This window comes from Oncorhynchus clarkii, chromosome 10 (genome assembly GCF_045791955.1).
Source record: "Oncorhynchus clarkii lewisi isolate Uvic-CL-2024 chromosome 10, UVic_Ocla_1.0, whole genome shotgun sequence".
Taxonomy (NCBI): domain Eukaryota; kingdom Metazoa; phylum Chordata; class Actinopteri; order Salmoniformes; family Salmonidae; genus Oncorhynchus; species Oncorhynchus clarkii.
In genome coordinates, this window is record NC_092156.1 from 62965528 (window position 1) to 62992687 (window position 27160).

The 27160-nt window shown below is 43.7% G+C and overlaps 1 protein-coding gene and 1 pseudogene across 2 annotated transcripts in view; both read right to left on the bottom strand.

The window, feature by feature from the left end:
- Window positions 1-8138: 8138 nt before the first annotated feature.
- LOC139419313 (store-operated calcium entry-associated regulatory factor-like) lies at window positions 8139-15608 on the bottom strand (annotated as a pseudogene).
- Window positions 15454-27160, bottom strand: part of LOC139418990 (protein WWC2-like) — a 58638-nt gene continuing 46931 nt past the window's right edge. For both annotated transcript variants that reach the window (XM_071168790.1, XM_071168788.1), the window contains exons 16-24: window positions 24122-24320; window positions 23555-23716; window positions 22758-22873; window positions 21987-22236; window positions 21532-21699; window positions 17688-17780; window positions 16848-17099; window positions 16137-16264; window positions 15454-15690 (exon numbers count right to left, since the gene is read on the bottom strand). In XM_071168790.1, coding sequence (XP_071024891.1) covers window positions 15624-15690; window positions 16137-16264; window positions 16848-17099; window positions 17688-17780; window positions 21532-21699; window positions 21987-22236; window positions 22758-22873; window positions 23555-23716; window positions 24122-24320 — 1435 coding nt within the window. In that variant the 3' untranslated portion in view covers window positions 15454-15623. The remainder of the gene's footprint in view (window positions 15691-16136; window positions 16265-16847; window positions 17100-17687; window positions 17781-21531; window positions 21700-21986; window positions 22237-22757; window positions 22874-23554; window positions 23717-24121; window positions 24321-27160) is intronic.

A 27160-nucleotide genomic window follows, 5' to 3' on the forward strand; every position in this document is an offset into this window, starting at 1 on the left:
TTTCATTTAACCTTTGGAACATCATTGTAATCTAACCATTTGGCATTAACGGGTTGCTTAACGACTGATTTTGTATGTAATACATTAATCACATCAGGTAGCTAGGTTCAATACAGACATTTTTCTATCATTCCCTTACAAATATCATGAATATAACATACGATGTATAACTACACCACAATTACATGATGGTGAAAATATTAGCAGAGGATGGTTTCGATCCAGCCACACCTGGGTAACCTTGCTAATGTAGCAGGTGTAATATAAAATATCTGGGTTATGTAGCTCTATTCAAATTGGCCAATTCTTGGTAAATTCTTCGTAGTGGTGCTGTCTCTGGTTGGTTGTAGGTTCAATTGTTGGTACACTCAGAAAATGTCTGGGTTATATTCTGCTCTGAAATTTTCAAAGAAAGAATTCTGTGAGACCAGCAGGTTGGTTTGAAAACCAGTTTTTGTTAGTGGGTCTACAGTCATTGTGTAATATTAAATGCTACCGGAATGTGGCAACGTACCACAACTAATGAATTAGGTGTAGGAACGCCATGAAAGGATTCTACTCAGTAGAACCAAGGTTACACCCGAACCCAAAGTTATCTTTTATTTTCGTAACGGTCGCCAAACAACCTATGGGAGAGGCTGTACCAAAGAGGTCGTTCAGACAACAGAGTAGATGTGAGACAACTCACATTTTAACTTAGTCCAGATGAGTCCCTAGGATGTCCTTTCAACTATGGTATACAACCATATACAGTGCCTTGCGAAAGTATTCGGCCCCCTTGAACTTTGCGACCTTTTGCCACATTTCAGGCTTCAAACATAAAGATATAAAACTGTATTTGTTTGTGAAGAATCAACAACAAGTGGGACACAATCATGAAGTGGAACGACATTTATTGGATATTTCAAACTTTTTAACAAATCAAAAACTGAAAAATTGGGCGTGCAAAATTATTCAGCCCCTTTACTTTCAGTGCAGCAAACTCTCTCCAGAAGTTCAGTGAGGATCTCTGAATGATCCAATGTTGACCTAAATGACTAATGACGATAAATACAATCCACCTGTGTGTAATCAATTCTCCGTATAAATGCACCTGCACTGTGATAGTCTCAGAGGTCCGTTAAAAGCGCAGAGAGCATCATGAAGAACAAGGAACACACCAGGCAGGTCCGAGATACTGTTGTGAAGAAGTTTAAAGCCGGATTTGGATACAAAAAGATTTCCCAAGCTTTAAACATCCCAAGGAGCACTGTGCAAGCGATAATATTGAAATGGAAGGAGTATCAGACCACTGCAAATCTACCAAGACCTGGCCGTCCCTCTAAACTTTCAGCTCATACAAGGAGAAGACTGATCAGAGATGCAGCCAAGAGGCCCATGATCACTCTGGATGAACTGCATAGATCTACAGCTGAGGTGGGAGACTCTGTCCATAGGACAACAATCAGTTGTATATTGCACAAATCTGGCCTTTATGGAAGAAAGCCATTTCTTAAAGATATCCATAAAAAGTGTTGTTTAAAGTTTGCCACAAGCCACCTGGGAGACACACCAAACATATGGAAGAAGGTGCTCTGGTCAGATGAAACCAAAATTGAACTTTTTGGCAACAATGCAAAACGTTATGTTTGGCGTAAAAGCAACACAGCTGAACACACCATCCCCACTGTCAAACATGGTGGTGGCAGCATCATGGTTTGGGCCTGCTTTTCTTCAGCAGGGACAGGGAAGATGGTTAAAATTGATGGGAAGATGGATGGAGCCAAATACAGGACCATTCTGGAAGAAAACCTGATGGAGTCTGCAAAAGACCTGAGACTGGGACGGAGATTTGTCTTCCAACAAGACAATGATCCAAAACATAAAGCAAAATCTACAATGGAATGGTTCAAAAATAAACATATCCAGGTTTTAGAATGGCCAAGTCAAAGTCCAGACCTGAATCCAATCGAGAATCTGGAAAGAACTGAAAACTGCTGTTCACAAATGCTCTCCATCCAACCTCACTGAGCTCGAGCTGTTTTGCAAGGAGGAATGGGAAAAAATGTCAGTCTCTCGATGTGCAAAACTGATAGAGACATACCCCAAGCGACTTACAGCTGTAATCGCAGCAAAAGGTGGCGCTACAAAGTATTAACTTAAGGGGGCTGAATAATTTTGCACGCCCAATTTTTCAGTTTTTGATTTGTTAAAAAAGTTTGAAATATCCAATAAATGTCGTTCCACTTCATGACTGTGTCCCACTTGTTGTTGATTCTTCACAAAAAAATACAGTTTTATATCTTTATGTTTGAAGCCTGAAATGTGGCAAAAGGTCGCAAAGTTCAAGGGGGCCGAATACTTTCGCAAGGCACTGTATATATATTGTACCAGTCAAAATTTGACACACCTACTCATTCCAGGGTTGTTCTTTATTTTTACTATTTTCTACATTGTAGAATAATAGTGAAGACATCAAAACTATGAAATAACACATATGGAATCATGTAGTATATTTGAGATTCTTTAAAGTAGCTACCCATTGTAGCTACCCATTGACAGTTTTGCACACTCTTGGCATTCTCTCAACCAGCTTCAGTCACCTGTAATGCATTTCAATTAACAGGTGTGCCTTGTAAAAAGTTAAGTTGTGGAATTTCTTTCCTTCTTAATGCATTTGAGCCAGTCAGTTGTGTTGTGTGACAAGGTAGCTGTGATATACAGAAGATAGCCCTATTTGGTAAAAGACCAAGTCCATATTATGGCAAGAACAGCTCAAATAAGCAAAGAGAAACAACAGTCCATCATTACTTTAAGACTACTTTTATGGTCAGTCAATACGGAAAATTTCAAGAACTTTGAACGCTTCTTCAAGTGCAGTCGCAAAAACCATCAAGCGCTATGATGAAACTGGCTCTCATAAGGACCGCCACAGGAAAGGAAGACCCAGAGTTACCTCTGCTGCAGAGGATAAGTTCATTAGAGTTACCAGCCTCAGATTGCAGCACAAATAAATGTAAAGTAACAGACACATCTCAACATCAACTGTTCAGAGGAGACTGAGTGAATCAGGCCTTCATGGTCAAATTGCTGCAAAGAAACCACTACTAAAAGGACACCAATAAGAAGAAGAGACTTGCTTGGGCCAAGAAACACAAGCAATGGACATTAGACCGGTAGAAATCTGTCCTTTGGTGTGTTGAGTCCAAATTTGAGATTTTTGGTTCCAACTGCCTTGTCTTTGAGAGACGCAGAGTAGGTGAACGGATGATCTCCACATGTGTGGGTGCTTTGCTGGTGACACTGTCTGTGATTTATTTAGAATTCAAGGCACACTTAACCAGCATGGCTACCACAGCATTCTGCAGCGGTATGTGGTTGCAGAACAGTAACCAGCAGTGGTTATGGAGGGAAATCTCTGGAAAAAGTTGTCACTTAGTGTTTTTAAAATCTAGAGGTTTCCCCTCTATAAACACTGCTTTTTACAAGAGGGGGAACCTCAGGACTTAACCCCCATTAGTGGTCACGGTCCACCAACCATCAGTCAATGCAACCACACTCACAGTGTCAATGCAACCACACTCACAGTGTCAATGCAACCACACTCACAGGCTCTGCCTGGGATAGAACCTACAACCTGCACGTATAATCCAAGAGTACACTAAGAAAGCCTCCCGAGTGGCGCAGTGGTCTAAGGCACTGCATCACAGTGCTAGCTGTGCCACTAGCGACTCCTGTGGCGGACCAGGCGCAATACACGCGGACACGGTGGTCAGGTGTATGGTGTTTCCTCTGACACATTGGTGCGACTTGCTTGGGTTGTGTTTCGGAGGACGCACGGCTCTCAACCGTCGCCTCTCCCTGAGTGCGTACGGGAGTTGCAGCGATGGGACAATTGGGTAGAAAAAAAGGGGTAACAAAAAATAGAAGAGTATACTAAGAAGTCAATAAGTGGCAACATGGGAGCTGGAAATAACAGTCTGTTAGTGACCTCTACTGTTCAGGTCCATGAACACCTAGGGTGTATTAATTACACCGATTCTGTTGCAAAACTTGTTTTTTTTGCAACAGAAACCATTTACTCAAAAGCGTTTAGCAAATTTAGTTAGTTTCCTTTCTGTTTTTGTTACGTTTGGTTCTCAAATGGTTTCGCAAGACTTGAACACAACCCAGGTGCGGGAGCTTGAACAGACAACTGGCCCTAAGACAACCGGCATGGGGTGGAACTAGCTGGAGAAGACTGATACAGAGGGCTCTGTGGGAGAGTCGTCGTCGCTAGCCTATCCAAGAACTAGATTCTACCAGATGCGCTAACCGACACCCGCATAGTGGTTGTTTTTGGCGGTGGCGCTGTGTAAGAAGTAAAATCCACAAGCGGCTCACGACATTACACATATCACGGACATTGCTATTGGCTGCATGGCAGATTCGCGTGGCTCCTTTCTCCTATTTTTACAGATAATTTCCCACCTTGTGTGTGTGTTTGAGGGGATGTGTGAACACTGGAATGTGTGATGTCATCTACACCTCAATTAAGCTGATAGAAATCGACATTATTTTGTTCAATTTAAGTGTAATTTCCATATAGTCTACACTTTATTTCTCGTAATGAACTTTTAAAGCGAGTGGGACGGGTGTGGCTTCGTGACAATGACTACACGAGCAGCCGCTCACCCATTTGACAGCTCCAACGCAGTTACACCTCCGACATATCGCGTAAAATAAGTAATCCGATCTGCTATGCAGGTGTCGGTTATCCCTGGTTAACGCCGAATTGATTTGACTCGAGCCCATAGTTGTCCCCCAGCTTCAGTTCGAGGTTGGATACATGGCCTCTCTAGCCCATTCATATGGGCCAGACTGCTCTCCCTCAGACACTGGGCAGAATCAAATCACAATGCAAACAGTCAAACTAGACAATAAGGCCACACCTTTAGCTTTAATCTAAATTGTGCAGTGGGATATTAATGTACCAAACTTCTAAAATAGTCATGAATAAGAGACAACACGATCAAACACAATCCTCAAAAGCTCAATACATTTGATCAAAATCATTTATACAGTAAATGTTTTTGTTTTGTTTGTTTTTATACTAGAAAGAAAAGCCTTATACATACGACCAGCTGAGAAATTCAGCACCACGAGGTTGTCCTACAATTTAAACAGTAACAACATGTGTCTCAACTTGTATTACTCTGCCATTGAAGAACACATTCACAGCAACCTGATAAATAAACCTGAACAAATGTTGTTATATACATCATTCCTTCTGAAGGAATTTTAGAAATTGCCTTATCAAAAAAAGCATCAAGGAAATGTGTTAAATCCAAACGCATACTAAAACAAGTTCAACTGCAAATGTTCCAGTGGTTTTAAGGACACGGGCGACCATACAGGTAAGAAGTTTCAACTGTTAGTGTTAATTGCATTTTCTTAAACAATTATACATTCCTATCTCGCAGACATGTAACATTTCAGAGTTCTTGAGTCATTCAAATCTTGTAATACTGACAATTCCACATCAACCCTACCACATTTAGTACAGACCTCCACCTATACTTGTCCCAGATCCCTGATGACATCACTTGGCATTCTTCTGGCATCATGGAAAGCTACCAATGGCTTCCTGGCCATCTTCAACATCTATCTTCTCTTGGTCCTTCCAAAGCCTGACAAAAAGGTGTCATGATGTTGTCCTCCTTGAGTACATCGAGCACCATCCCCCGCTTTCTTCTTCTACAACCAGACTGCTGTGGGCAGAGTGAGGTCGCCAATTCCTAAGGAAGACCCTGCCTCATGGACACACAGTTTTGAGAGTAGTTTTCATGGAGAAAAAGGAAATCCTTCCACCTCACAGAACTTGAGGTACGAACAATGGCCCTAAGACAGTGTAAAAGATCGGTGAAGAATCCAGCTACGAACTGGTGCGTTTGAAACAACTTGGGAAGCTCAAGAGAGACGGTGTGGCCACATTACCATAACACTGTTTATATGATACCCTCAGATATGAGGTTTACATCTAATTGTTGTATAAGATGAATGAGTGAGGATGATACTGTTTGAATAATGGTGCAATATGATTGTGGACTGTTTAATGAAGAAAAATACAATTCCCTTTTGATTTGAACTAAATCAGAGGACCGCCCCTGAGCCCAGTTAGGGCCAGACATCCTGAGACAGCCCTCTTCTGCCACTCTGAATAAAACCCCACTTTGAGAAATTATCAGGCAGACCATGTTTTTCTCCAGTAGGAGAGGGACTGAAGGTGTAGACCATTGCTGAATCTTAACCATACCACGTGGTTAAAACTCTTAGACTATCGATACCGGCAGAATAAGAATAAGTCTTTGATACTAATTACTAGTCTGCAGCTAGGAATTCGGCATCATTGAACGAGAAGAACGACAACCGCCGAAACATCCATCCTATAACGAATGTGACTCTGAACAATCCCCTCTAACCACAACCGAGAGAGGGAGCGAAACAGACAATTCTGCAAAAGAAATGAACTTTTCACCAGCGATCAAGACGGCACACTGAGCGTAAATATATATATTGATTGCAATTGTTCCCGAATGAGTGAGCGTTCGTGTGTAAGGGATTAGCATTTTAATTGTTATAATTAACTCTGTAGGGACTTCTTAGTCGACCCCCCATTGCCCCTTTGTCTAACAAGCTGCCATGTCGGTTCAGCACACTAGGGCACATTCTATCATTTCATGTAACCATATTTACTGTTTGTTTATGCATTTATGTGAATTACTTAGTTAGTAATAAATAAATGATTTAAGACAATTGATGTATGGATTACTCATAGTCAAGACTGGGTTTGTGCAGATAGCCAATCATTTATGACGTTTGGAATGAGACCAACGTGCGGTAAAATAAATAAATCATTAATCAGAAGACTATTGATCAGATATGAAAATATCCGAAAGGTTATATTGGGAAATTATAACTTTGTAATCTGAATACTTTCTTTGGTGCCCCCTATTTCTTAGTTAATTACAGTTACACGATTGATGACTTTGATCACGTTATACTAATTATAGGGAATCTTTGGTAAAACTATGTCTTCAATTTAATGATAGTAAAGACACGACAAAGGAATCAAAAAGTCACCCTAAGAAAAACTCACGTAGCGGCAGGATGTGGGACAGAGTAACTCTGTGTGGAACTGAGAATAACTTAATGAATGAGTTATACAAACATATGTTATACTGTATCCACACAAACATTCATATTTTAGATGATAATTTAGCAAGATGACTTGACTGATTTGACTCAATTTGACAGTTTATAGAAACTCAAATCCAGGCTATGTCGCATCCAGCTGTGATTGGGAGTCCCATAGGGCGGCGCACAATTGGCCCAGCGTCGTCCAGGTTTGGCCGGTGTAGGCCGTCAATGTAAATAAGAATTTGTTCTTAACTGACTTGCCTAGTTAAATAAAGTTTACATAAAAATGTCCTCCCCTTTCTCTAAGCCCACACTACCTGCCCATCCCTGTATGACAGATCCATCCTGACGTTGGGTCAGAAAGACACTGTATCATGCCAAACCGAAAGGTATGCACACACCAGTGTTTCCCAACTCCAGTCCTTGAGTTCCCCCAACAGTACACATTTTTGTAGCCCCAGACAAGCACACCTGATTCAACTTGTCAACTAATCATCAAGCCCTCAATTAGTTGCATCTGTCCAGGGCTACAACATACAGTGCCTTGCGAAAGTATTCGGCCCCCTTGAACTTTGCGACCTTATGCCACATTTCAGGCTTCAAAGATAAAGATATAAAACTGTATTTTTTTGTGAAGAATCAACAACAAGTGGGACACAATCATGAAGTGGAACGACATTTATTGGATATTTCAAACCTTTTTAACAAATCAAAAACTGAAAAATTGGGCGTGCAAAATTATTCAGCCCCCTTAAGTTAATACTTTGTAGCGCCACCTTTTGCTGCGATTACAGCTGTAAGTCGCTTGGGGTATGTCTCTATCAGTTTTGCACATCGAGAGACTGAAAATTTTCCCCATTCCTCCTTGCAAAACAGCTCGAGCTCAGTGAGGTTGGATGGAGAGCATTTGTGAACAGCAGTTTTCAGTTCTTTCCACAGATTGTATGCTGTTGGGAGGACTGGAGTTCAGAAATACTGGATTACACCACTGACCTTTGGCTCCCAAACAGATAACCGAGGACTCCTCCAGTCCCTATCTCAGTCCAGAATCCCATTCCAAGTTCCCCCAGCAGCACGGGCCCCTGCAAAGTGCTGCTGTCAGCTGTAGTCACTGTGGAACCCGTACCCATGGCTGGCACCGTAGCCAGCAGAACCAACATATCCTCCGGCAGAACCGGGGAATCTGGAAGTGGAACCTGAAGAGGAACCTAGGATAGAGAAAGATACCATTTATGACCGGTGACAGCCTGGTCCCAGATCAGTTTGTGCCATCTTGCCAATTCCTATGGTCATGCCAATTGGCAATATAGCACAAAACTGATCTAGGACCAGGCTACATACCTGAACCATAAATATACACAAGGGTGTGAAAGCAGACGGCGTAGGTGTAGACTTTAGCCCACCTGTGAAGTCTGGCTTGAATCCAGGAGGTGGTGGCCCATGGGGATTGTAGCCGTTATCAGGGAACTGCCAGTCTTGTACTGGATTCGTCGGTCCACTCAGGAAAAGCTTGTACATACCATAGGCCAGAAACAATAGCAGAGCGACTATCACTAACCCACTGGAATCTTTCCCGGTAGAACTCTTGTTGTCTGTTGTTGCAATGGTGATGCTGGTTGTTGTTGTCGGAGGAACCCTTGAAGCTGGACGCGAAGTCACTGAAGCCACCTGAGAAATCATGGTTTTGTTCAATGGCATCAAACGGAAGAAAACGTACTGAACCAGGGAGGGAACTTGTCGAATAAGACAATCGTTATTGTTTTCCGTCCTATAACGCTTTGAAACATTTCACAACGGCGTGTACTAATGACCCACCTGTTGAGCCCCCCTTGTGCCTCCTCTTGCCTTCCTCAGTCAGCTCCAGTGAGTACTCCAGTCCACACGAGCCCTTCAGTATGTAGGCGTCATCTGGATGGCTGAATCCCTCACAGCTGACCTCTATCCGTCCAAATTTGTAGGCGCTGTCCATGTCAGTTTTGCACTCCCAATGAAAGTGAAACAAGGATCTGTGCCATCTTGCCAACGGTCATTGTGATAGATCTGGGAGCAGGCTAAAATGTATCTCTACACCCTTTTTCCTCTATCTGCAAGTGTTTAGTCTTACCTGTGCGTTGACTCACAGCTGGCTGAGCCTCCAACACACTGCAGCTGAGGTACAGCGCTTCTGCGCCTGGCAGTGGCGTACAGTCGTGGCCAAATGTTTTGAGAATGATACAAATATTAATTTCCACAAAGTTTGCTGCTTCAGTGTCTTTAGATATTTTTGCCAGATGTTACTATGGAACACTGAAGTATAATTACAAGCACTTCATAAGTGTCAAAGGCTTTTAATGACAATTACATGAAGTTAATGCAAAGAGTCAATATTTGCAGTGTTGACCCTTCTTTTTCAAGACCTCTGCAATCCGCCCTGGCATGCTGTCAATTAACTTCTGGGCCACATCCTGACTGATGGCAGCCCATTCTTGCATAATCAATGCTTGGAGTTTGTCAGAATTTGTGTGTTTTTGTTTGTCCACCCGCCTCTTCAGGATTGACCACAAGTTCTCAATGGGATTAAGGTCTGGGGAGTTTCCTGGCCATGGACCCAAACTATTAATGTTTGTTCCCTGAGCCACTTAGTTATCACTTTTGCCTTATGGCAAGGTGCTCCATCATGCTGGAAAAGGCATTGTTCATCACCAAACGGTTCCTGGATGGTTGGGAGAAGTTGCTCTAGGAGGATGTATTGGTAACATTCTTTATTCATGTCTGTGTTCTTAGGCCAAATAATGAGTGAGCCCACTCCCTTGGCTGAGAAGCAACCCCACACATGAATGGTCTCAGGATGCTTTACTGTTGGCATGACACAGGACTGATGGTAGCGCTCACCTTGTCTTCTCCGGACAAGCTTTTTTCCGGATGCCCCAAACAATCAGAAAGGGGATTCATCAGAGAAAATGACTTTACCCCAGTCCTCAGCAGTCCAATCCCTGTACCCTTTGCAGAATATCAGTCTGTCCCTGATGTCTTTCCTGGAGAGAAGTGGCTTCTTTACTGCCCTTTTTGACACCAGGCCATCCTCCAAAAGTCTTCGCCTCACTGTGCGTGCCGATGCACTCACACCTGCCTGCTGCCATTCCTGAGCGAGCTCTGTACTGGTGGTGCCCCAAACACACAGCTGAATCAACTTTAAGAGACAGTCCTGGCGCTTGCTGGACTTTCTTGGGCGCCCTGAAGCCTTCTTCACTACAATTGAACCGCTCTCCTTGAAGTTCTTGATGATCCGATAAATGGTTGATTTAGGTGCAATCTTACTGGCAGCAATATCCTTGCCTTTGAAGCCCTTTGAAGCCCTTTATTTAACTAGGAAAGTCAGTTAAGAACTAATTCTAATTTTCAATGACAGCCTATGACAGCAGTGGGCACTGCCTGCCTGTTCAGGGGCAGAACGACAGCTCGGGGATTCAAACTTGCAACCTTTTGGTTCCTAGTCCAACACTCTAACCACTAGGCTACCCTGCCACCCCAATGATTGCACATCGGCATGTGTTTCCTTGCAGGTAACCATTGTTGACAAAGGAAGAACAATGATTCCATGCACCACCCTCTTTTTGAATCTTCCAGACTGTTATTCGAACTCAATCAGCATGACAGAGTGATCTCCAGCCTTGTCCTCATCAACACTCACACCTGTGTTAACGAAAGAATCACTGACATGATGTCAGCTGGTCCTTTTGTGGCAGGGCTGAAATGCTGAAATGGAAATATTTTGGGGGATTCGGGACTTCATCTGATCACTCTTCATAACATTCTGGAGTATATGAAAATTGCCATCATACAAACTGAGGCAGTAGACTTTGTGAAAATTAATATTTGTGTCATTCTCAAAACTTTTGGCCACGACTGTACTTGCTTGCCTTTATACAGGGTGAGTACCTGCACGTCTCGGAGCAAAACACTACCTGGAGCGGTATAGAGAAGAATAATTATTCTCCATTTCAGGCATTATAAGGCGGAGCAAATAGGATACTGATGAAAAACGTATGGCAAATTGGCAATCCTCAACAATTTAGTTATTATGTGTAGAATATGTTTATAATATGATGTTGCCTGATCTTTGATCTTTACGGCACAAAAGCATAAGGTCCGCAGCTATTCTTGATCAGGAACACTAATATCCACCTGCCTAGCTAGCCATTTCTGAAATTGGTACAATAAGCAAGAACCAGAGATATTTTAGCTATAATCGTGTAGCCTAAACGTTTTTGCAAGAGAACTAGATTCTAGAAAGTGAATAGCTATTATGCGGAAATAAACACTGGCCTTCATTCCAACTTCTGATGCTACAAAGAGGAAAAGCAAAATGATTCGAAGCAATCCATTCATTGTTGGTATTCTTCCACCAAATCCTTCAGGCGTTGTGGTGTGTAGTCAGTTATAAATGCTCATTTGAATCATATCCTGGGAAAGAAAAATAGATAAGTTTACTCGACTGATGAAACCACAAATCCCGGGTGTAATGTCATCTGTTTTGAGCAGGAATGAGCCAATCACGAGTAAGCACGACAAGTGCCGTTATGTTCATTCCTCCGTGGCGCCCTCTAGCGTACATATCTAGGTGGCTAATGATAGAAGAGAGGATTGTAGTCATGTGGTGTACTTTTAGGCCAGGCTAATGGAGATGGTGTTTATCCAGATGACTTTCCTTTTTTGTCCATATAGTCTTGCTCTATGGGCTCTTCAAAGCTGGATGTGATATAAGCCCAATGTTCCTATGATTTGAATTAATACCAATACTGTACTTGATAAATGTGAAATCAAAAATACTCTGACAAGGTTGTTTGTTTCAGTTATCAATATTTTATTTATATATATTATAAATTTTGTCATGAATACAAAGTGTTATGTTTGGGGCAAATCCAAATAACACATTACTGAGTATCACTCTCCATATTTTCGAGCCTAGTGGTGGCTGCATCATGTTATGGGTATGCTTGTAATTGTTAAGGACTGGATAGTTTTTTTGGATAAAAAAACATTTACATAATGGAGCTAAGCACAGGCAAAATCGAGGAAAATCTGGTTCAGTCTGCTTTCCACCAGACACTGAGAGATGTGTTTTAGGTTATTGCCCTGCTGAAAGGTTAATTCAAGGCTAAATCTACCCTGGAGTTGCTTACCAAGAAGACAATGAATGTTCCTTTGTGGCCGAGTTAGATTTGACTTAAATCTTCTTGAAAATCTAAGACAAGACCTGAAAATGGTTGTCTAGCAATAATCAACAACACATTTGACAGAGCTTGAAGAATTTTTAAAAGAATAAATGGGCAAATGATGCACAATCAAAGCTCTTAGAGACTTTTGCCAGAAAGACTCACAGCTGTAATCGCTGCTAAAGGTGATTTTCCCATGTATTGAGGGTGGAATACTTACATAAATTTGATATTTCTTTATTTCATTTACTAAATTAGGGAACTTGTCTAAACTTTGTCATTATGGGGTATTTTGTGTAGATGGGTGAGAATTCTATTTTATTTTGAATTCAGGCTGTAACACAAAATGTGTAATAAGTCAAAGGGTATGAACACTTTCTGAAGGCACTACATACATACAGGTAAAAGTTTTTTTTTTTTTTTGCAGTATTACTTTAGCGCCTTGTTGCAAACAGGCTGCATGTTTTGGAATATATTTATTCTGTACAGCAGTGGAGGCTGCTGAGGGGAGGATGGCTCATAATAATGCCTGGAATGGCATCAATGGTATCAAACACATCAGATATTTGGTTTCCATGTGGTTGATACCACTCCATCCCAGCCATTATTATGAGCCGTCCTTCCCTCAGCAGCCTTCACTGCTGTACAGGCTTCCTTCTTTTCACTCTGTCAATTAGGTTAGTATTGTGGTGTAACTATAATATTGTTGATCCATCCTCAGTTTTCTCCTATCACAGCCACTAAACTCTGGAACTGTTTTAAAGTCACCAATGGCCTCATGGTGAAATCCCTGAGCGGTTTCCTTCCTCTCTGGCAACTGAGTTAGGAAAGACGCCTGTATCTTTGTAGTGACTGGGTGTATGGAAACACGATCCAAAGTGTAATTAATAACTTCACCATGCTCAAAGAGATATTCAATGTCTGCTTTTTTTGGTAACCATCTACCAATAGGTGTCCTTATTTGCAAGGCACTGGAAAACCTCCCAGGTCTTTGTGGTTGAATCGGTGTTTGAAAATCACTGCTCGACTGATGGACCTTACAGATAATTGTATGTGTGGGGTACAGAGATTAGGTAGTCATTCAGAAATCATGTTAAACACTTATTGCACACAGAGTGAGTCCATGCTTATTATGTGACTTGTTAAACACATACTCCTGAACTTATTTAGGCTTGCCATAACAAAAGGGGTTGAATACTTATTGACATTTCAGCTTTTCATTTTTAATTAATTTGTAAAAAATTGATCGAAAAACATAATTCCACTTTGATATTACGGGGTGTTTGTCTGTAGGCCAGTGACACAAAATCTCAAGTGAACCCATTTTAAATTCAGGCTGTAACACAACAAAATGTGGAAAAAGCCAAGGGGTGTGAATACTTTCTGAAGGCACTGTAGGTCAGTTGTATAAAACATATTTGATATCGGTGTGCGTCTCTAAACTAGTTGATTATCAGCGGGGAAACAGAGAGTTAACATTTGAACCATCCATAAGTTGCTAATTAAAAAGGTCCGGAGGGGGTATGTCTGTACAGAACCAAAACATAAATAATACAAACACAAAAAATAAATACACAGAAAAAATAAAGTCCAAACTTTTCCGCCTACCCACAATTCAAATCCATGTTTTCATCTTCGTTGTCGATATTGTGAAGCAACATTGTATTGGTAAACTAAACGGATGTGAACAAATTTGATTGGAAGTGCCATATATATGTCGAGTCCAGGTGTAGCTATACACACTAAGTACGATACCACAGATACTGTTTATGCTCACAGTTCAATCAGATGTTAGCTCCTGTTCAAGCGTAAGAGTGCTGATCTAGAATCAGATCCCCCTTCTTATTCATTATGTATTAAAAGTCTAAACTAATTCTAGATCACCACTCCTACTCTGAGAAGCGTTTTGAATACAAGCCTTATTGTTCCTTAGCTATTAGCTGTTACAAAGGCAAAGTAAAAACAATACTGTTTGTTCTCTGGTTTACAGACACACAAACAAAACATTAGATACAAAATAAAGAGAAGAAACCACAAAGGTCAATCGTTGTCCTATTATTCAGAAAAATAGAGCAGGAAATAATAAATATAATGAATTACTGGAGTATAACAACCCATTATTATACAAAGAAACTGATGTATACTGAATATTATAGCTTGCATGTCTATGGTAAAACCAAAAAAGTATTGATTTGACTTTTTCTATATAGCCCACTGCTTTTGACCAGAGCCCACAGGGCTCTGTGCTTTTTACCCCTGTACTTTTGACCAGGGCTCATAGGACCCATAAGGCTCTGTGCTTTTGACCAGGGCCCATAGGGCTCTGTGCTTTTTACCCCTGTGCTTTTGACCAGGGCTCATAGGGCCCATAAGGCTCTGTGCTTTTGACCAGGGCCCATAGGGCTCTGTGCTTTTGACCAGGGCCCATAGGGCTCTGTGCTTTTGACCAGGGCCCATAGGGCTCTGTGCTTTTGACCAGGGCCCATAGGGCTCTGTGCTTTTGACCAGGGCCCATAGGGCTCTGTGCTTTGACCAGGGCCCATAGGGCTCTGTGCTTTGACCAGGGCCCATAGGGCCCATAAGGCTCTGTGCTTTGGCCAAGGCTATAGGGGTCTGTCTGTACTTTGACCAAGGCTATAGGGCTCTGTGCTTTTGACCAAGGCTCATAGGGCTCTGGTCAAAAGTAGTGGACTACATAGAGAATAGGGTGCCATAGGGCCCAGCTTTGGACAGAAGACATTATATATGATATACTGTAGTAGGTCGCCTTCTCTCTCTCACATACGCACACTTAGCTAACACTGATGCCCAATACCAAATCAACCCCTAGCCCCTACCCACTATACACCTCTGGAGATCAGAGAGGATTGGATACATGGAAGAAATACAGTGAACATTCCATCTAGACTAGCAGAAGGCAAAGTGTCGTTATTACCATATAACTTACACCTATCCAATCCTGTTAGATCTCCATAAGTGCATAGGGGGTAGGGGATCGGGGTTGATTTGGGACTGGGAGTGAGACTCACTCAATCTACCCCGCACCCTGCCCCATGGTGCAGTTAGGGGCCCCCTTCTCCTGATATAAGAAAGCCATTATTTAGTTTTTTTTTGTTGTTTTTTTACAAGATAGTATTCAATTACAACTTATTATACAAATGCATAAACTATAGTGTACAAACTATTCGATTGGTTTCATTCAAAGTAACTACACTATTAAAATACTCTGCTATAAAAGTTGGAAAAATACTTCATTGTGTCACTATGTAATCATACATCATCAGCTGGTAGGGATGGTATATTGATCTTAGCTCGTGTGAAGTAGGCCATCTTCTCCCTGCAAAGAGAGAAGAAATGGCTATCAATCAAGCAAATGTATTTATAAAACCCTTTTTACACCAGCAGTTGTTCACAAAGTGCTTTTACAGTAACCTGACCATCAAGGCCTATCAGGATGGAGCATAACAAGTTCAGAGACTATAGCCGGTTTATACCTGGTTCTAACATGTTCTTGTTCACATTCTGATTGTGCCCACATTTTTTGACAGGTATAAACGATTAAAATACGTATTGTGTTCTGATTGTGATCAGATCTTCTAAGTGTAAACAGACAAGATCAGGACAAGATCAGGACGCATGTTAGCGGCAGGTATAAACAGGGCTTACATGACCAGTAGGGTCAGTTATCCAAGTTGGCGAGACAAGATACAAACAGTTCAAACCCTATGGTCAAATAGTTGTCCATAAAGGAATAAGGGCTGGACAGAGGAATGTCTGTCTCACCTGAAAGACTGGACCTGCAGGGGGACCTTCTGGCTCTGCTCTCTCAGCCGACACACGTCTTTGGAGGCCCTCCTCATCAGCTTCTCAGCCCGCTGCTCCTGACGCTGTTGCTCCTTAGACTGCTCCGCCTGAGACGGAGGGAGGGAGGGAGACAGAGAAAGTGTTCATTGAATGAGAGAGACTGATAGATTGGAGAGAGAATTTCATAAAAGTGAGAGCAAGAAAGCATTTTTACTTCAGTTGCTCTGAAATGCAGGATACAGTGTCTTCCGACTGATGTGGATTCTGCAATCTAATGGTTTCATTCTTTATGCCAAATCTTACTATTCAAGTTGCGACCTGGGCAACGTTTTATTTATTTTAAAAGGGTCACTTCAGGTGAAAGCGAACAGCACCAGATTATACAGCCATTAAGTCTCTTCAGTGCCTAATCAAGCTTGAGAGAACCTGGGGCCAGACCTGGCATTGACCGCCGTTAGCTGCTATTAGTGAGAGTGGCTGATGGCATCATGGCATGGTAGAGTGCCTGGAGGGGCATAAGGGGGTAGAGGGTATCCTTACACAAGCCATCAGATCCTGAGTGCCATTCAAACCATTCCAAAACATGGTGATGTCGAATGGCCTTGGCCTAGTCCTTCTATCACAGCTGGACATTAGCAGTGTTTATGCATGTGCATACTGTATCTATCATATGTCTATCCAGCCACGTGCCTGTTTCTCGGCCTGCTCCAGCAGCCTGTGAAACCGGTGGTCATGCAGCACGGACTCGGGCAGCTCCGTCTCTCCACGGGCCTTCAAGGCTTCCAGGTGGGCCCTCAGGTCCCTAAGGGCCTGGAGCTCGTCGTTCAGACGGCTCTGACGCGTTCGCGAAGCCTGGAGGGCCAGCTCCAAGTCCAGGGAGGTCCGGGTGTTTGTCTCCCCGGCTCCGCCACGCCTCCGCACCACCACCGGCTGGCACAGGGTCTTGGAGGGAGAGAGAATGAAAGAGCAATGCCTAAATAGTTAGTTCCTTATACTACACATAGTTTTTTGTTTTTTATAATATGTTTATTATTTTCCAATAAAAAAAAGAAGACAAAGATACATTGACATTCAGTGTACGGTACTGTTGACTGGAATGGCATATTTAGAGGACATAACAAAACTTAACTCATATATCCCAGAAAATGTAAATGCTGTTAAGAAGACAGCATATAGAAATTACAATCAGTCTAGCTAAACCCAAAATAAATATGGAGTGGAGTACAGCGCAGGGTAGCAGCAGATCATCAGCCCAGTTATGAAGCGGGACTAGACCATTTTATCCAGTATCGGCTGCCATATTTTGTAAAACATTGGACTTCTATTGGAGGTATTGTATGGAATATATTGCACATTGTTGAAGAACATTCTCAACATTGCTCTTCAGATTATGATGAGTTTCATGGTATTTATTGCAAAGATCTGTGCTTTTTTGCCTGATGTAAATGGCCCCCTTTATTGACCAAATCACCACCATGAAGTTAACCGAAACCGAATGCAAGATAAAGAGAGGACACATGTTAAACTCACCCTCTTAACCCTTAGGCTGCGTCTCTCCGAGGTGTTCCGGACAAACGGGCACTTTTTGGATAATGTGGAGCTGTCGCTATCGCTCCGGTTCAACTGTAAGAAGAAGGAGAGATGAAGAGAGTGGGAAGAGAGAGGGAAGAGTAGAGAACAGAAACATCCACTGCTGTTAGTCTGGGAAAGCTCTGTGGTAGTTTGGTCTTTGGTCTGGGATTGGGGTGTGTGAGGGTGTGTGTGTTTCTGTATCTAAAAAATGACACCTCTACCCATTGGTTCCAAATTAGGGTTTTAACTGGGTTCCAACTGTGGTTTTAACTAGGTTCCAACTGTGGTTTTAACTGGGTTCCAACTGGGGTTTTAACTAGGTTCCAACTGGGGTTTTAACTAGGTTCCAACTGGGGTTTTAACTAGGTTCCAACTGGGGTTTTAACTAGGTTCCAACTGGGGTTTTAACTAGGTTCCAACTGGGGTTTTAACTAGGTTCCAACTGGGGTTCCTACTGGGTTCCAACTGTGGTTTTAACTAGGTTCCAACTGTGGTTTTAACTAGGTTCCAACTGGGGTTTTAACTAGGTTCCAACTGGGGTTTTAACTGGGTTCCAACTGTGGTTTTAACTAGGTTCCAACTGTGGTTTTAACTAGGTTCCAACTGGGGTTTTAACTAGGTTCCAACTGGGGTTTTAACTGGGTTCCAACTGGGGTTTTAACTGGGTTCCAACTGTGGTTTTAACTAGGTTCCAACTGGGGTTTTAACTAGGTTCCAACTGGGGTTTTAACTAGGTTCCAACTGTGGTTTTAACTGGGTTCCAACTGTGGTTTTAACTGGGTTCCAACTGGGGTTTTAACTGGGTTCCAACTGTGGTTTTAACTAGGTTCCAACTGGGCTTTTAACTAGGTTCCAACTGTGGTTTTAACTAGGTTCCAACTGTGGTTTTAACTAGGTTCCAACTGTGGTTTTAACTGGGTTCCAACTGGGGTTTTAACTGGGTTCCAACTGGGGTTTTAACTAGGTTCCAACTGGGGTTTTAACTGGGTTCCAACTGGGGTTTTAACTAGGTTCCAACTGGGGTTTTAACTAGGTTCCAACTGTGGTTTTAACTGGGTTCCAACTGGGGTTTTAACTAGGTTCCAACTGTGGTTTTAACTAGGTTCCAACTGGGGTTTTAACTGGGTTCCAACTGGGGTTCCTACTGGGTTCCAACTGGGGTTTTAACTAGGTTCCAACTGGGGTTCCTACTGGGTTCCAACTGGGGTTTTAACTGGGTTCCAACTGTGGTTTTAACTAGGTTCCAACTGTGGTTTTAACTAGGTTCCAACTGGGGTTTTAACTAGGTTCCAACTGGGGTTTTAACTGGGTTCCAACTGTGGTTTTAACTAGGTTCCAACTGGGCTTTTAACTAGGTTCCAACTGTGGTTTTAACTAGGTTCCAACTGTGGTTTTAACTGGGTTCCAACTGGGGTTTTAACTGGGTTCCAACTGGGGTTTTAACTAGGTTCCAACTGGGGTTTTAACTGGGTTCCAACTGGGGTTTTAACTAGGTTCCAACTGGGGGTTTAACTAGGTTCCAACTGGGGTTTTAACTGGGTTCCAACTGGGGTTTTAACTAGGTTCCAACTGTGGTTTTAACTAGGTTCCAACTGGGGTTTTAACTGGGTTCCAACTGGGGTTCCTACTGGGTTCCAACTGGGGTTTTAACTAGGTTCCAACTGGGGTTCCTACTGGGTTCCAACTGGGGTTTTAACTGGGTTCCAACTGGGGTTTTAACTGGGTTCCAACTGGGGTTTTAACTGGGTTCCAACTGGGGTTTTAACTGGGTTCCAACTGGGGTTTTAACTGGGTTCCAACTGGGGTTTTAACTAGGTTCCAACTGGGGTTTTAACTGGGTTCCAACTGGGGTTTTAACTAGGTTCCAACTGTGGTTTTAACTGGGTTCCAACTGGGGTTTTAACTAGGTTCCAACTGGGGTTCCTACTGGGTTCCAACTGGGGTTTTAACTGGGTTCCAACTGTGGTTTTAACTAGGTTCCAACTGTGGTTTTAACTAGGTTCCAACTGTGGTTTTAACTGGGTTCCAACTGGGGTTTTAACTAGGTTCCAACTGGGGTTTTAACTGGGTTCCAACTGGGGTTTTAACTAGGTTCCAACTGGGGTTTTAACTAGGTTCCAACTGTGGTTTTAACTGGGTTCCAACTGTGGTTTTAACTGGGTTCCAACTGGGGTTTTAACTAGGTTCCAACTGGGGTTTTAACTGGGTTCCAACTGTGGTTTTAACTAGGTTCCAACTGGTATTTTGGTTCTGTACTCTAGCACTTTGAGTGTGAAAGGATACAATGACAATGAGGGTGAAGTGCAGACTGTCAGCTTTAATTTGAGGGTATTTTCATACATATCGAATGAACCGTTTAGAAATTATAGAAGCTTTTGTACATAGTCCCTCCCCATTTTCGGGCATCAAAAAACATTGGACACTTTAACATAATGTAGAATAAAGTAATCATTGTTAATATTTGGTCGCATATCCTTAGCATGCTGGGTATCTTCCCTGGTGATGCTCTGCCAGGCCTGTACTGCAGCCATCTTCAGTTCCTGCTTGTTTCAGGGACTTATTGCCTTCAGTCTCCTCTTCAGCATGTAAAAAGCATGTTCAGTTGGATTCAGATCCGGTGATTGACTCGGCCAGTCAAGGATGTTCCACTTTTTGGCCATCAAAAACCCCTTCATTGCTCTAGCAGTATTTTTAGGGTCATTGTCTTGTTGCACGATGAAGTGCCGTCCAATGAGTTTATCTGAGTAGATAAAATATTTCTGTAGACTTCAGAATTCATTGTTCTACTTCTGTCTGCAGTCACATCATCTATGAAGACAAGTGAGCCTGTTCCACTGGCAGCCATACAGGCCCAAGCCATAACACCCCCTCCACCATGTTTCACGGATGAGGTGGTATGCTTTGGATCATGGGAATGTCTTTTTTTCCTCCACACTTTCCTCTTTCCATCACTCTGGTACATGTTAATCTTTGTCTCATCTGTCCACAATACTTTTTTCCCCAGAACTCTTGGGGCTCTTTCAGGTGCTTTTTTAGCAAACTGTAATCTGGCCTTTCTGTTCTTCAGGCTTATCTGTAGTTTGCATCTTGTAGTGTACCCTCTGTAGTCCTGCTGGTGTAGTATGGTAGACTTTGACACATCTACACCTGCATCCAGGAGACTGTTTTTGATCTTTTGGGCTGTTGTCAGGGGGGGTTCTTCACCATAGAGAGTATTCTCCGGTCATCCACTACAGTGGTCTTCCTCAGTCTACCGGATCTTTTGACATAATTGAGTTCACCAGTTGTTTTCTTGTTAATGATGAACCAAACTGTTGACTCAGGCATGCCCAGGGTTTTTGCAATGTTCCTGATTGATTGATTTTCATTTCTGAGCTTTATGACGGCCAGCTTCATTTGCATCGACACTGCTGTCTTCCTCATGTTGTCACACCCCAACAACAACCTCCAAAGGCAATAGCAAAGTCTAGAATCAATACTATTCATTAACAGCTCTCCTGCATTTAGTAACGACACAAAGGAATACACCTGCCTAACGACACACTTCTAAGAAGCCAATTCAACAAATACTTGTAGAACCTTAAAATGGGGAGACCATGTACAAAAGGTGCTGTAATTTCTAATCGGTTCATCCAATATGTATGAAAATACCCTCAAATTAAAGCTGACAGTCTGCACTTCACCCTCATTGTCATTATATTATTTCAAACTCAAAGTGCTAGAGTACAGAACCAAAATAACAAAAAAAAGGGTCACTGTCCAATGAATTATGGTGCTCACTGTGTGTATACAACCCACTCACCCTGCAGATGTACTGGTTGCGCTCCCCAGGGGAGAAGGTTTGAGACCTCATGATCATACTGTTCCGTACGAAGCCTCTCTGAGCGCTGCGTGGTCCTGGTCCCAGGCTGGGTCTGTCTTTAGGCCTCACCGCCACACCACACATCTCTGTGTTCGTCTCCGCATCCACCTGGAGAAGGTTAGAGTATATTACAGCTACAGAGATGTGGGTTCACCGAATAAAAGTGGACTTTTTGAAGTGTGTGTGTGTGTGTGTGTGTGTCTAGATCTAACGGCTCTGGGTTCCACATTAAACACACCTCTTTGAGGCCAGATTTCTTCATTCAGCCAGATGAGTGTGTGTGTGTGTGTGTGTGTGTGTGTGTGTGTGTGTGTGTGTGTGTGTGTGTGCGTGTGTGTGTGTGTGCGTGTGTGTGTGTGTGTGTGTGTGTGTGTGTCAGAGCACACGTGGCTTACCAGCGTTGGTCCTTTATTTGCCTGAGGGCGTCTCTCTTTACATCTCCTCTCCTCCTCTTCCTTCTCCTCCTCTTCCTCTCTGGCTGGCTCTTCTCGACACGTCTCCTCCCTCTCCTCCCCTCCGTACGCCGGCCCAGAGCCAGCAAACCTCTTCTCTGCCTTGACAGAATCCTTCCTCTCCTCCTCCCCCTCTTCTTCCTCCTCCAGTCCGAGGACCAGTTGAGGGCTGTCCTCTCCCAGCATGCTCAGCCTGTCATGAGAGGAGAGGTCAGGGGTCAGCCATATTGTTACATGCAATACAACCTGCCTGGCTGGTATATTTGAGTCAAATGTTGATGTAGCCATGTTGTACGTTTTGAAAGTAAGACGGACATGTGTTTTTACGAGAGGAAAATGTCCCCCTAAGGTGTTTTAAAAAAAAGTATTTTAAATGTTTAATTGAATATTAAAACATACAATCTACCTGCAGTGAAGCCACTCAACATTTACATTCCATTCAGTCATCTAACCGTCTCCCATCCAGAGTGACCCACAGGAGCCACCAGGACCAAGTGCCCTGCCCAAGGTCACGTCGACAGACCTCCCACCAAGTCAAAAGGTGTTTGTAATGGTTATAAAGTGTCATCTGTGAGGGAGCTGTCAGTACAAATTGGTCTCTGTCCATCCCCAGGTGGCCCTGCCTCTCCAACTGTGATATGTGTGTGTACTGAAAGTAATGGTGTTTGTAATGGTAGTAAAAAGAGTAGGCTGTGAGGGACAGTGGGTCAGTACCATTGGTGTCCGTCCATGTCCAGCTGGCTCGCTCTCTCCTTCTCCTCCAAGGCCAGTTCCTGTTCCACAGCCTCCAACTCGCTGGAGGTCCTCTGCAGCAGGGCCGACACCGCATCCTGACAACATACACACAACACAATATTGGAACGAGGCGCCACTTCAGCCTGGGGTTCGATCCCAGCCTGGGGTTCGGCCGGCTGTCTCACAGGAGCCCCATAGGGCGGCGCACAATTTGCCTCAGCGGTCCGGCGGGGTTTGGCCCGGGGGGCTTTCCTTGGCTCATCGCACTCTAGCGACTCCTTGTAGCGTGCCAGGCGCCTGCAAGCTGACTTCAGTCGTCAGTTGAACGGTGTTTCCTCCAACACACTGGTGCGGCTGCCTTCCGGGTTAAGCGAACAGTGTGTTGAGAAGCAGCGCGGCCTGGAAGGTCCTGTTTCGGAGGACACATGACTCGACCTTCGCCTCTCCCGAGCCCGTTGGGGAGATGCAGCAATGAGACCAGATCGTAACTACCAATTGGATATCATGAAATTAGGGAGAAAAGGGGGTCAAATTACAACAACAACTTTCCATTTGACTTTCGTGTGCTGCCATCTGAGGCCGATACAGCTTGGCGATTGAGGCCTCCACTAGTCATTTCCCCTTCAGTAGAATAGAATGCATATTCTGTATAACATAACCTGCATGCAGCAGTGAATTTGAACTGATCTCCAATCAGAGTGAAGTGGGCATATCCAGAAACATGTAGACTGAGGCAGGCAGTGTCAAGTGGTCTGAAGTGGTGGAGGAGGACTCACCATGTCCACGGGCCCTGCAGGGTGCTGCTCTGGCCCAGGGCCGGGTCTCTCCTGGCTGGCCTCTTCTATCTCTCTGGTCCTCTCACTGGTCAACAGGTTGTACCACACACGGGTCATATCCCCACTCACTGGAAGCTCTCCCAGACTCACATGGGCTCCAGCCTAGCGCGCGCGAGAGAGAGAGAGAGAGAGAGAGAGAGAGAGAGAGAGAGAGAGAGAGAGAGAGAGAGAGAGAGAGAGAGAGAGAGAGAGAGAGAGAGAGAGAGAGAGAGAGAGAGAGAGAGAGAGAGAGAGAGAGAGAGAGAGAGAGGGTCAGGAGAAAGATAATGACAAATAGTGACAGAGTGTGCGCGAGAAAGTGTCTGTCAGTTCGTCTGCCCATCTTTGGTCACATTCTTGACCCTGTCCCAGTCGTAATGGGTGACGTTGTTATAAGCAAGCAATATGTTGTTGTGTGGTAATTCTACAGTGGAGGTGTAGTGTCAGCTCTGTATTTAGTTAACTGAGTGTTGGTAGGTGCTCAAAGCTTGTTGGTAAGTGTGTTTGTGCTGTGCGTTGTGTACGTACCAGGCAGTCCTCGGTGCGTCCGGGACCCACGGTGCAGGCGTCGACGCGGAGCGTCTTGTGCCGGAGGACGCCGTGCGGCGCGGCCGCCCTGAACACCTCGTTGAACGTCACGCTGTCGGGCAGCGCCACGGGCACCACGCGGGTCCTGAACAGACTGCTGATGTCACTGGAAGATGGGAGGAGCGCCACCCGGATGTATCTTTTGAGGGGGGGAGCAGGAGGGAGAGAGAAAAGAGAGTTATACAAAAAACTTTCAAAAGAAAACAAGACATTTTCACAAGCAACTTTGAGTTCTAGAAGAAGACATTTCAATGTTGTTGAGGTCATGTCGTCCAGTAACAACATAATATTCTTAAACTCAGAGAGTTAATGTGGAGACAGAGGCAGTAGGTTGGAAAAGTGAACGTGGCCTGGGGACTGTTGGGATAAAGGCTGGTTACCTCTGGTGTGTTGTGTTATTGAGATGTGTGCTCTTCCCTTTCTGCCTGCTGTTCTGTAGCTTCCGGCCAGAGCGCCTCGAGCATCTTTGAGGATTTCTCTCTCTGCTCCAGTTAACATTGACTCAAACACTTCCCGGAAAAAAAACCCTCTCTGCTCTCTGCAAGACTCCTTTCCTCTCACCCGCAAACGAACCCCCACGCAGCAGACTCATCTGCATATGCATATTTCACAAACTACAAAGGAGCCCAAATTTTCACTCAAATGAATACGATGAAGGAAGTTTGGTTGAAGAAAAAAAAAAAAGAAAAAAAAAACGGAGTTAAAACGCCTAGATACCACCTGCTAAGTTGTATCATATTTTGGGGGGAGATATTCCAGCTGAATGTTGTGCGAGGGATTCAAAGGCGTTTCCCCGCTGTTCGATTGGACACGAATGCCTTTTCAAGCCTGGGAACATGAGAGGGTGGATTAACTTCATTTTTCATTTTTGTCGGCCATAAAAGAAACAGAAAAAGGGGCTGCTGGCGGGAGAGAAAGCCGCGAGGGGTCTCGATAAATAATAACATGACAGAGCCCACTCACCCCTGCAGAGAGTAGACAAGACACACCTGTGTGATGTAAGGGCAAGTGTGTGTGTGTGTGTCTCAAGCTTTATTAGTCGTGTGTACAGGATACACATGGTATACACCAGCGCTATTCAGCTCTTACCCTACGAGGTCCGAAACCTGCTGGTTTTCTGTTCTACCAGATAATTAATTGCGTCCACCTGGTGTCCCAGGTCTAAATCAGTCCCTGATTAGAGGGGAACAATGAAAAATGCAGTGGAACTGGCTTCGAGGTCCAATGAAATGCTAACTTGCAGGTTCCTTCTGGACAATGCAACAACAATAAGAAATAATACAAGATAAGAATAGGAACATAAGGTCAAAGGCTCAGTAGAATATAATAGACATTTTTGCATCAGTATAATACGGGAAGGCACAATATATTGTCCGATATTTACACGTGTTTAGGGGAAGGCGGGAGGTCAGTCTGGTTGCTTCAGTCTGGTTTTAGACCCTATCAAAGCACTGAGACTGCACTTGTGAAGGTGGTAAATGACCTTTTAATGGCATCAGACCGAGGCTCTGCATCTGTCCTCGTGCTCCTAGACCTTAGTGCTGCTTTTGATACCATCGATCACCACATCCTTTTGGAGAGATTGGAAACCCAAATTGGTCTACACGGACAAGTTCTGGCCTGGTTTAGATCTTATCTGTCGGAAAGATATCAGTTTGTCTCTGTGAATGGTTTGTCCTCTGACAAATCAACTGTAAACTTCGGTGTTCCTCAAGGTTCCGTTTTAGGATCACTTTTGTTTTCACTATATATTTTACCTCTTGGGGATGTCATTCGAAAACATAATGTTAACTTTCACTGCTATGCGGATGACACACAGCTGTACATTTCAATGAAACATGGTGAAGCCCCAAAATTGCCCTCGCTAGAAGCATGTGTTTCAGACATAAGGAAGTGGATGGCTGCAAACTTTCTACCTTTAAACTCGGACAAAACAGAGATGCTTGTTCTAGGTCCCAAGAAATAAAGAGATCTTCTGTTGAATCTGACAATTAATCTTAATGGTTGTACAGTCGTCTCAAATAAAACTGTGAAGGACCTCGGCGTTACTCTGGACCCTGATCTCTCTTTTGAAGAACATATCAAGACCATTTCAAGGACAGCTTTTTTCCATCTACGTAACATTGCAAAAATCAGAAACCTTCTGTCCAAAAATGATGCAGAAAAATTTATCCATGCTTTTGTCACTTCCAGGTTAGACTACTGCAATGCTCTACTTTCCGGCTACCCGGATAAAGCACTAAATAAACTTCAGTTATTGCTAAATACGGCTGCTAGAATCCTGACTAGAACCAAAGAAATTTGATCATATTACTCCAGTGCTAACCTGACACTGGCTTCCTGTCAAGGCAAGGGCTGATTTCAAGGTTTTACTGCTAACCTACAAAGCATTACATCGGCTTGCTCCTACCTATCTCTCTGATTTGGTCCTGCCGTACATACCTACACGTACGCTACGGTCACAAGACGCAGGCCTCCTAATTGTCCCTAGAATTTCTAAGCAAACAGCTGGAGGCAGGGCTTTCTCCTATAGAGCTCCATTTTTATGGAATAGTCTGCCTACCCATGTGTGAGACGCAAACTCGGTCTCAACCTTTAAGTCTTTACTGAAGACTAATCTCTTCAGTGGGTCATATGATTGAGTGTAGTCTGGCCCAGGAGTGGGAAGGTGAACGGAAAGGCTCTGGAGCAACGAACCGCCCTTGCTGTCTCTGCCTGGCCGGTTCCCCTCTTTCCATTGGGATTCTCTGCCTCTAACCCTATTACAGGGGCTGAGTCACTGGCTTACTGGGGCTCTTTCATACCGTCCCTAGGAGGGGTGCGTCACTTGAATGGGTCGAGTCACTGATGTGATCTTCCTGTCTGGGTTGGCGCCCCCCCTGGGTTGTGCTGTGGCGGAGATCTTTGTGGGCTATACTCTGCCTTGTCTCAGGATGGTAAGTTGGTGTTTGAAGATATCCCTCTAGTGGTGTGGGGGCT